Here is an 11952-nt window from a genome sequence, read left to right on the forward strand (position 1 = left end):
CTTTACACTGACTAAAGAGTCCTGATTCATTTTTAGTGACTGTTTTGCAATCATTTGACCCCTTTGCAGCAATTAATTCTACAGCAGGAATAAAACACTTCTTCAGACCTTCAGATTTACTCCGACCACCAACAGTGTGCGCACAGTATTTAATTATATATGTACAGCTTTGCTTAAACTAAACATAGGCTACACTGGGGCTTGCGGCAGTTAGCATGTGCATTTGGTCATGCCAACATTCTTCTCATGTGTCCACTAAAATATGACAACATATATGGATAACATTCCTCTTAAAAGCTATTATCTAACGGCATATAATTTTTCTATTAGCTGTATGACTACTTGCAGGATTTTGTCATTCATCTTCCCAAATCAACAGGGCCTCACTCCCTGGTTTCTCCAATGCAGCCATATATTGCCAAGACATCTCGGAGGGAGAGAATCGCAAAATCAGGGTGTATGACAGGCAGTGAACAGACATTTTTCCGGAGTACACTTTTATTAATTATTCTTACCCCAAGCTGAACAGAAACCCTGGTATAGGATAAACATTTTGAATAGACAAGTAACTTAACCATGAAAACTAGACACACATTTAGCCTCCATCATTGCAAAAGTGATAAAGCTAACATTTTAAAAACTAGGTTTCTTTCCTTTCAATTTAGCTTATCAATGCTCCTACCACCTCCCACTCTGTAAAATGAACCTGCCTCCTCTGCGCTGGTGTGGGGGAAGGAGGGGGCAGACATCAATAATCCACATCTAATGCCTCTGTGCTTCCTCCTCTGGAAGACTGCAGAGAAGAACAGACATCAATAACCAGGCGTAATGCATCTGCACTTCCCGCTCTGGACGGCAGCAGTCTAAATAAAAACAAAGCTGTCTGATTGACTTCAAATAGCTTTCTTTCCCGTCTCCTGAGCTCTAAAAAAATAAATCTACTAATATTGGGCTTTTTCCGATTTAGTGTAGAGTAGTGTAGCATTAAGGGTCGGTTTCACATATACAGATTAATCCCAGTCCGGGACCAAGCTCACTAGAGATCCTCCCACTAATATTTTTAATCCAGGACTAAGCCTAACCGGTGTCCAGGAAGTGGCCCTAAGGGGTGTAAATGAAGAAACCATAGACGACCTCCCAACATCTCTCACAGAGACTTGTACAGACCTCTTCCCTGTTGCCTCTGAAGGGAACAGAGTGGTGTGGTATGTCATCTGTCTCCTCTCTCCCGCTCCCCCCCTCCCGCACTCCCACTCTCTCCCTGCCTTGGCCCGGATCCCTGGCCCCTCCTGGGGCCCCTCCTTGCAGGCAGCCCTCTCCGTGCAGCAGGCAGCCTTCTCTCACTGTCGGCGCCCTGCCCGACATGCCTTTCAAGGCCTGCTAGACTGCAGGGCAGACTTTCTGGCTCCACTGCCATTGTTTGCTTGGCTGCTTTGCGCCTCATCCCGGGAGTGGATTAGCATAAGAATACCCATCCACAGTGAGCCGCAGCTTTCAAACCAATCTTTCCCCTTCCTCATCCTTGACTCTTTACTTCATCGTCCTCTTCCTCATCTACCCCTGTTGTCCTTCCACTGCCCTGAGTCACATTCTCCAACATCCATCCTGGCCTCTCCTCCCAGATTGTAGTAGACGGTAAGTTCTTTACTTGTGGGCAAGCAGGGGAGGAGGGATGAGTAACAAGTCAATTTGCAGGGTAATATAACATATGGAGCTGGTCATAAACACCTCAACCTACAGGGCGAGCATGTGATGAATCTCTGCCAACCACTTGGAACAAGCTTTACAGTATAAAACTGATCCGGCTTACGTTATCACACTGTTTTGGGTGACATGTTTTAACTAAAGGTTAGTGTGTTTGTGTGTGTGTGTGTGTGTGTGTGTGTGTGTTTGTTTTTGTGACTTGTCAGGACATTTTGTCCCCATAACTATACTAAAACCTGAACAAGGTGACTTGTGGGGACATTTTTCATGTCCCCACATTTCAAAAGTCATTTTCTGGCTCAGGGTTAAGTTTTAGGGTCAAACTTACAATTAACTTTAGACTTAGAATTGGGGTTTCTTTAAGGTCCAGGTGTTGTTGGTTAAGTTTAGGGTTAAGGTTAGGCATTATATCTAGGTAAAGTTTAGCCATAAATGTTACTTTGAGGTTAAGGTTAGGGTTAGGTAAGGTTAGGGTTAAGGTTAGGGTTAAGGTTAGGGTTAAGGGAGCATGGAATTTTGTTTTTCTGGTCCCCACATTTCACAAAAACAAGTGTGTGTGTGTGTGTGTGTGTGTGTGTGTGTGTGTGTGTGTGTGTGGAAGGGTTATTGCCTTAAGGTGTTTCATAATCATCATCGATTAACCTCACCAAAGTAACCCTTTGCCTAATGAACCGTAAAGGATATATTGCAACAACAAACAGGACACCGCAATATTGATTAAATTAGGGTGGAGCACTATACAAACTGAGGAAAGTCACAAAAGTTCATAAATATCAGCTGTGCCAACTGTAATTTTTAAAAATCAATTTCACCCCTACAGCTAGAGATAGTGAAGAATGCGGGATATATGAAGAGGATAAGATAGACTAGGGTTTGTTGCAACAAAAACATTACATTAAAAACAGTGGCGTTCAGGGCCTACAACTTTACATCAGCCAGTGAGACAGATACATTAACAACCAACCAGCCACTCAGATTTTTAACCAACCATTACTTGCTATTACTACACATGATTTAAATAATACCTCAAACAAAACAACATGAGAAAACTTTGAAAATGTGTTTTTTCCTCATATACATTTACTGCCGAGCATTTTCATGTACCAAAAAAGCGACTAAAACACTTGTGCCGTTTAGAGCCCAGTGTGACCACCCGGCACCCGGCACCCACCCGGCAGCATGCCTGGTTACATAAACATTCTACCCACTAATGCCCAAACCTACCTGAGTTACCTCAGGCCCTGGGGATGTTCCCACTGTAGCCTGCAGGCACGGCGTCCCGTGTGGATCAGTTGGTAGACGACGGCCCACGCAACACCAGGGATGGGGTTCAATTCACACGGGACTGACTGATGTAAATCTACAACTCACTGTAGACCAAACTCCAAGAACAGTTTGCTCTTTTACTTGCAACTGTATTTTGACATGAGCTTAGTGCAGAAACGTAGGCTGAGCTCCAAGGACACACTGAATGTATGGTGTTGAATCAAGCCCACTCCCTCCCGAGAGGAAGGGGTGAGAAGGGAGCCATTGTTCCGCAGTGAGCAGGCCTCCCAGGATCTGAGGTTATCCCACAGACGGTCAATTACTGGAACCATTGCTAATGCAGTCTCTAATACGCCATGCTTACTCACACAGAGACTCACGCACGCATCTGACACCTAAGGACATGTTGCTAGCTACCGTCTGATCAAACCACACTGCCGGGCAGTTAACGTTTCACCGTTTAGTTTGGAGTGACATCAGGGTTTTCGGTGATCTTCAGTATAGGCAGCCTTGTGGAAATAAAAAAGGTCCTTTTCAACAAGGCGGGGGGGGGGGGGGGGGGGGGGGGGGGCTGAGCAAAAACTGGAGCAGGCCAATACGAAAACACTCTGTTCTTTAAATATTGTTTTTCCCTTTACTCTGGCTCAGCTCCGGCAAGGTGCCCACTATCACTCACTATTTCCAGGAGCGCTCCAAGGAGCAGGCTGTTTATTTTCCATTACCTGCTTACACATTCCACTGGCAGGACAGCGGAAGGGGGAGCTAGGTAGAGGGGGAGGCAGGCTGCTGATAAGAGTTGAGGCTGGGCACTTGACAAAAGCAAACCTCCTGAGAAAAACCATCATATCATGGGCTAAAATCACTCTTAACCCAATGGATCTGTCTGTCTGAGGGTGGATAACATGTATAGAAGAAAAAAAGGAATTATATCGTAAAAACGGGGGAAAACTAAATTTATTTTACGTCACCTTCCGAGGTAAGGTGGGACATATTGACAGACAACAATTTGAACAAATAATATTGTCTCACACCTGCACCTCAACTATTTGACCATCACCAGCACTTGTTTGACAGATGGGGTCATCCCAAAACAATGCCAATGTCTGTCATGTCCCTGCTACTACCGTAGGGCAGGCAGGAGGTGGTGCATTTGATTAGAACAACGTTTTGACCGACGACATTTCACCATACTGGAATATAATGGGGATTAGGCCAAGCTGCTCAGTGGTTTGATGTGACCACAACACGTAAACAAATCCTAAATATTGACAGACTCTGGTTTGGCATTTAAAAGACTGCGCTCATCCATCAACAAGACCCTGGAATGACCCCTGCTCTGCGACTGTAGCAGCCAACTTTTAAACGTGCCGTGTGTTATCCTAACCGTACATATGGCCCCCCCCCCTAACTGGATCTAGGACTTGGCTGTGTTGAAAACCTGACAGAAACCAGAACAATGGCGTGAAGCCAAAGCACCAAAAACCCAGCAACCAGACAGTAGAATACCTCCTGACTAAAAGCACACTGGAGGTGAAGGACTAAAAACAGCGCAGAACGAAGGTAGGCAAATCTGTCAGTAAAATTGTTTGCTTCTTCAGTCACAGAGCCAGGAGTCACGCTTCTGGAATTTACGGTCTAGCGTCGAGTACAACCTTCCCTCACAAAACAAGCCTCCCTGTCAACAGGACCCCTCTCCCTCCACCAGGAGATCAGCCCTGTGTTGCCCTCAACTTTAACCAAGCAGATCTTCGCAGCTTTCTTCAAATGACCCCTGCGCTTTAGAAAGTTCTTCCACTATGACAGAGCAGATGAAAGAAAATCAGCCAGTCACCTAATCATTCACATACCATTTTGTTTGACATTGGCATGTACCAACAGACCCGGCGAGTGTGTTGTGGGCTTCAAACGTGGGATGTAAACGCACAGCAACTCAAGCAGCCCCTTATATGTATTAAAAGATGTCAAATTATTTAAAGGTAGCCCATGTAAAATATATAAAGCTTCATAAATGTGGCAATTACCCCCATTTTGTTGCCCTTCCTTCACCGTCACATGTAGATGTATGCAGGTGTCATGCGTCTGGTAGAATGAACAGGTTTTTAACTGCCAGTTCCACTCAATCCAATCTTTTCATGGGTCCGGTGATAAGCATAGTTCATAGCTCCCTTCATCATTTTATGGACCAACCACAGGAATTATGGACTTGATCTCGGTTATTTGTTTAAGGTGACGAGACATCTCTGGTTTCCAGAAACTTTGTCATAAGTTGATAATTAAGCAGGAAGGCATAATACGGTGTGGTATATGGTCAATTTACCATGTCAAAAATGTGGCATGCCGCTTGGAAATCAGCACTCCGTTGTGGTATACTGGCAATATATCACAAACCCCCAAGATGCCTTTTTTCTATTATAAAACAGGTTACCAGTGCAATTAGAACAGTAGAGAATTATTATCTACCTACAGTGACATCTTCCTCTGCTTTCAGCCAATCAACATCAAAGATATGAACCTGACCATTTATAGTACAAAATAATTTATCGCTCTAATATTCTTCCATACATTGTGGGAACCATTTAAAGTCATTTAAAAACACTCACCACTTTTCAAACAACATAATGGTAAACAAGAAACTAAATACACAGAACAATTCTGTTTACATGTGCCGATGAGCAACAAGACGTTTGAGGGCTTAAAAATACGCACATGCAGCAATTTGACTAGCCCCTTGTCCTGGAAGGTGAAACTTCCAACAGGGCTCTCAATGAAACAAGGTCTAGCAAAGCAGACAGAGATTAGATGTTTGGTTCTCGGCACGAGTCACCATAACAACACATTGCTATGCAGAGGGCTGACGTGACGCTATTCTGACTGGCAGTTTTGACTACGCAAGAAACTGGAGCTTTCATTCGTTTGGAGTGTAGGACTGTTCACATAACATATAAATCAGCAAGCAATCGGTATTGGTCAATTAAGACCAAAAGGAATTTTTTATATTTGACATTGGCCGATTGCTTAGAAAGAGACAATTATTTCAGACCAACAGTCTTTTCGTCCATTTTTTCTGTACCATTGATAATGTCCAATACCTTATTTATTAAAATGTATATCCAGACACTGCATAATATTCAATTACAGAAAGAGTATTTTATCATAATTAAAAACATTGTGTTTATTTTTGTTATTATAATGTATAAAAATAGAACTTGTGCTTTAATTGGCATTGTACAAAATAGAAGTAGTATCATTAGCGGATACATTTATTTCATGCACAGGGCACAGGTACGAACGTGGCAAAAACTTGGCATCACCATCAGCCAATTGTTTTATTATTATAAAGACCCAAACATTTGTGCATCCCTACACTGTCAAATACATTGCCCTTCAAACCAAAATATTCTAATAGTAGCATGCGTACACTGGGAAGGAATCAGTTCACGAGTGAGATTTTCAACAGTTTATAGAAACACTATCTATCTAACCTAAGTTCTTTGATACATTTCGGGAAGTCTTTTGTGTAAAAACCCTGTCCTAGTCTGTGTGATGATTCAGGAGCAAACGTTGGACAAAAGTAGAAGCCCTGAATGGGACAGTCATCAACTTGCCTTGTGATGTGAAATACATTGGGTTCAACGTCTTATGGAACATATGGAAGCAATTTGCTAGAGCAGACTCACTGACTGGGTTTGAAGGCCTGTCGGCCGAGTGCGTAAGCTCAGCACCCCCCCTCCCTTAAACAAAAACAAAAGGCTGAACTTGTATGCAACCAATCACTTGATTGTCCACTTTTGCATATTTTCATAGTGTGAACTAAGGTTTAATGCAACCCAGATATGTCTTTAAGGTAAACAGCCAGTAAGAGAAAGAACCCTTAAAATATATTGTTGTAGATTTTTCCTCACGTAGGGCATCACTCTACCAATGGTGTCCTCACAGATGTGTAAACCTCCAGGAGCATGTGCAATCAGGTCCTTTCCTGCTCCTATTTCTCTAGTCATTAATCACATCAACAGACAGCTCCAATGACCCAATAAGCACCTGCAATTAAGAGCCAGGAAACCACCTGATTGGCCAGCTCTGTCTGCAGGGACAGGTCAGGGGTTAATCTCCTCGGATGGGGGAGGGTTTCCAATCAGGTTTGGTGGGGGTGGGTGGGTTGATCACTGATATGCTCCGCAGAGAACCAACCCTTTATTTGTTAGGTTGGCGAAAGACTCAGGCATTGAATCCAAACAGAGATACGTTCACCTACTGGCGCGTGACCACAACGCATCTGGCCCGGATGACATACAGGATGGGGCTTAACATGCATCATCACAAGTATAATCCAGAGCAGGAGTCATTTCTATGATTCACCGGCTAGGGAGGGCAGCCTTACCTCACTGGGGGACCCATGGTGCAGGGACATGAAGAGGAAGCACGTAGTGACCAGTGCTGGTGCCGGAGGTCATACAGATCCATGGGGAATAGAGAACGTATAGATGCTGGACTATCAACTCTAGCATGGCACCGTGGAGACCTGAACTGGGGAGAGACAGAAGTTAGTCACAGTCAAGCAAAATGGGACTTCCTCCACGGCTGACTTTGCAATGACCCAAAGTGTTTGTCCGCAGCAGACGGGGAGCTCGCAGCTTGGCATGTTTAGCGACTTGAGACGGCTGTGTGAAAATAAAACCTGAGATTTGGCCAAACAAAGTTTCCTTTATTTTACTGAGGCCCTGAGCGCAAAAGAAAAACCCTACGGGCCAATAAAGCAGGGTTAAGGAGGCTGAGGGGGTTGCTGGGCAACCTGAGCAGTGCGGAGGTATCAGATGACTGGGCAAGAGCCGCGGAGCAGCGCTGCAGACAGACTGTCACCGGGGCCAGGAGCCCAGGGACCCGTGCGCACTAAACCACGACCTCCACTGAGGGAAAGGCATTACACATCACTAAAGCCCACAACCAAGTTCTAACAACTTTGAGTCATTAACATAAGCCGGATCGCCGGGGGTGGAATTACCACCACCTCAGCATCTCCGTCGCCAGAAGGACACCACGTCAGAGGAAACTTCCAAAGTACAACTTCCAAATGGCTTATCGTGTGACTTTTATGGGGCAAATTCATAATGGCGTCTCATATATTTTAGTTATTTAGCTGATGCTTTTGCAGTAACTGAACATACATACTAATCCTCCAAAAAATAGGATTTAAATTCAATGTTTTTTTGTTCACACGCAGGGTTTGAAGTGACCTATGAGTCTTGGGGGGGGGGGGGGGGGGGGGGTTTGAACAATAACTTAAGATGGCCTACCGGATATTCAATCCTGAAAATTATATCACGCTTTACAGTTGTGTTACATATAAAAAAAGCCGTTTTTTTGTGTTGCTATCAAGCAGCTGAAAACAACTAACTTTATTTGTCCAGTAAACCTGAATCCTACAACATATGACAAAGAATTCAAGCCATTAAAGTTCACTTAATGTTAACACGATATTGGAAGTAGTCACTTTGTTCACGATAATGAAATCTAGGAAAGATTTATCAACTCTTATACTGTGTCGTTTATTATGAAGGAAATAAGAAATAAGAACGCCCTAAGACATTTTAACATAACTAAAGACAGTTCAACTGACATAACCTACTAATAACCCAATATTTCACATTCATCCTGCTAGTTGGTCAGGCAAATCATTTTTGTATGTTTGGCTGAGCAACTTCTCAGAAAGACTGTTATATTGTTATATTAGCCTGTACTTGGCTTGACTAAGCTCGGATGAGCTGGCCTTTTTGACTGTACTCTATTATGCAAAATATTGTTTCAATAACTAATGAATTAATTGCTATGTTAAAACATTCAGCTATATTACATTAATACAATTTTATTAATCAAATATGAGAATAATCAGTGTTGTCTACAATTCCCTCATTAGCCATGTCGTCATGTCCATAATGCACAATTCTAGGTTCAGAAACATTATTTTAGCTACAGAAGCTACCAAGCTCTCAGTCTCATGCACACACACGAAACCGGTTCAAAGTCTAGCCTGACGTTAAGAATGTTGGGGTCCACCTGTGACCATAATTGAAAATAATTTACCCATTGCTGTGAATACATTACTCAAGTTGGCTATTGAATGTAATAGCCTGATATGTACATAAACAGATTTTGAAAGCTTGAAAGAGTTGTCTGCATGGCCTCACCTATATTTGAAATGGGCTACACTCCGTTTTAACATGATTTTTTGTTAAAGACCTGCACGTTATTCTAACAAATGTTACATTTTATATCCATTAGTTTGGTAAAGCAATAGAAATACAACAAGCTGTAAAGCTATATCATATTTAATTAAACAAGGTTTCAATAATAAAAAACACATTTGTTTGTTTATATTTCATGATATTGTGAACCATTCAAAGCAGACCTTATCAAATCAGTAGCTAAGCATATTGTCCCACCCAAGTAAACATTTCAGCGGGTTCAAAAGCAGTATGCAAGCTAGTCACCACAAGGCCCCAGACTGCACACCTAAAAGTGCCACACCAAAAACCATTAATGTCACACCACATGACATGACTACCATTTAGGAAATCGCTAATGTGTTATTTTTGTAAGCAATTCTTTTCAGAATCTTGTAATTTATTCATTTTAAAGAACATCCTAAACTGAAAACGCCTGCACTACCACTACATGCAAAAGGATGACTTTTAAGAACCTAATGTGGTTCAATTATAATTTTTTTGAAAGTGTTCAATACATCTAAAGAATTGTTATTTAGCGCCCCCAGTCAAAACCCCCGGGCCTGGACCTATCCCCACCTTAGCTCCCCCAGTCAAAACCCCGGGCCTGGACCTATCCCCACCTTAGCTCCCCCAGTCAAAACCCCGGGCCTGGACCTATCCCCACCTTAGCTCCCCCAGTCAAAACCCCGGGCCTGGACCTATCCCCACCTTAGCTCCCCCAGTCAAAACCCCCGGGCCTGGACCTATCCCCACCTTAGCTCCCCCAGTCAAAACCCCCGGGCCTGGACCTATCCCCACCTTAGCTCCCCCAGTCAAAACCCCCGGGCCTGGACCTATCCCCACCTTAGCTCCCCCAGTCAAAACCCCCGGGCCTGGACCTATCCCCACCTTAGCTCCCCCAGTCAAAACCCCGGGCCTGGACCTATCCCCACCTTAGCTCCCCCAGTCAAAACCCCCGGGCCTGGACCTATCCCCACCTTAGCTCCCCCAGTCAAAACCCCCGGGCCTGGACCTATCCCCACCTTAGCTCCCCCAGTCAAAACCCCCGGGCCTGGACCTATCCCCACCTTAGCTCCCCCAGTCAAAACCCCCGGGCCTGGACCTATCCCCACCTTAGCTCCCCCAGTCAAAACCCCCGGGCCTGGACCTATCCCCACCTTAGCTCCCCCAGTCAAAACCCCCGGGCCTGGACCTATCCCCACCTTAGCTCCCCCAGTCAAAACCCCCGGGCCTGGACCTATCCCCACCTTAGCTCCCCCAGTCAAAACCCCCGGGCCTGGACCTATCCCCACCTTAGCTCCCCCAGTCAAAACCCCCGGGCCTGGACCTATCCCCACCTTAGCTCCCCCAGTCAAAACCCCCGGGCCTGGACCTATCCCCACCTTAGCTCCCCCAGTCAAAACCCCCGGGCCTGGACCTATCCCCACCTTAGCTCCCCCAGTCAAAACCCCCGGGCCTGGACCTATCCCCACCTTAGCTCCCCCAGTCAAAACTTCCTGTTGCCACCAGCGCGTCATCCCCCTCCAAGTCAATGTTTTTTCTAGGTGAAAACAAAAAAACGTAATGAACATGCAGCAAATGGTCTCAGTGTAGGCCTACATTCAGTCTGGACAGTCTGGAGACTCCAGCTTGCAGGAATTGAGATCTTTTCTATGTAGGTCAAAGTTAAGGAATGTATTTTCCCTGCAAGAAACTCTGTTGGCATAAAGGCATTTGAAGGACCCCGGAGCCAACTCAAAAACAACCTTGTGAAAGAACACAAACACTAGGCATTCCCATGCACTAACTTTTTTTTAGGCCCAATGACATAAAAACTACCACCTGAAAAGCAAAATAGGTTATTAAGTACGAGCAAATACAAAAAAGCTGTCACAAATGAGTAGAAACAAAGGGAGCACATTACTGGAGAGCGAAAGGCAGCACAGGGAGATCAGCTGTGCTCATCAGTTTACAATACCGCCTCTGGACTCTAAGAGCCTCCACACCAGGGCAAGGTCACTCGAGGGTGCAGCCGATAATTGGCAACCAACAGTGCCGGCTATTTTTAAAGTCCTGAGAGCATGCAGGAATATATTCTGAGGTTGGGAGCTCTGTCACAGCGTAAGAGGCATGGCTCTAGGGAGAGTTATTTTGAGTAAAAGCAACAACACAGAGAGAAACACAGGAAGCATTAAAAGAGACAGGACAAGTACTAAATGTTTTGTAGCACTGCTTTTTAGTTTGAATGCTAATATGGACTCATGGTAAGGTGGACATTGCCAATCACATTTTAGTGGTGAAGTGTACAACGGACAATGTACTGGGTCAAAAATAGACTGGGCTAAATATACTGTATATCTGTTGCAAAGTGTGGAAAGTTTCTTGTCATGTTATGCAAATTCCTTTAAGAGCTACGTGTCAGTGGTATTGAATTTTACTGTCTGACTGGATTGTTGTGGAATCTGTCATATGTCCATACCAACATCAGGGAAAACAACTGCCATACACTGGAGAGAAAACAGCAGGCCTGAAGAACCATGCAAACACTGAATTAACTGAAGTAAACAAACCAACGTAAACAGTACTCAGCAGATATAATGAATTCAAAAAGTATTAATCCCACTTGGACTTATGGATGTAAATGAATTTGTGATCAAAATACATTGATCTAAATTAATTTATTTTTACAAAACATGGATAACTAAAATACGGTTCTTGCATAAGTACTTCAGCAAGGCTAAATTGGTTTGGCATGAAAGTCATAAGTTACATTGACAGTGTG

The 11952-nt window shown here is 44.1% G+C and overlaps 1 protein-coding gene across 1 annotated transcript; it reads left to right on the top strand.

Moving 5' to 3' along the window:
• Positions 1-7376: 7376 nt before the first annotated feature.
• LOC117594597 (extensin-like) lies at positions 7377-10739 on the top strand. The gene is made up of 2 exons (XM_034292840.1): positions 7377-7445; positions 9861-10739. Exons 1-2 carry the CDS (start codon positions 7377-7379, stop codon positions 10737-10739), a joined length of 948 nt encoding a protein of 315 aa, XP_034148731.1.
• The last annotated feature ends 1213 nt before the right edge of the window (positions 10740-11952 follow it).

Source organism: Esox lucius, chromosome 6 (assembly GCF_011004845.1).
Source record: "Esox lucius isolate fEsoLuc1 chromosome 6, fEsoLuc1.pri, whole genome shotgun sequence".
Classification (NCBI taxonomy): domain Eukaryota; kingdom Metazoa; phylum Chordata; class Actinopteri; order Esociformes; family Esocidae; genus Esox; species Esox lucius.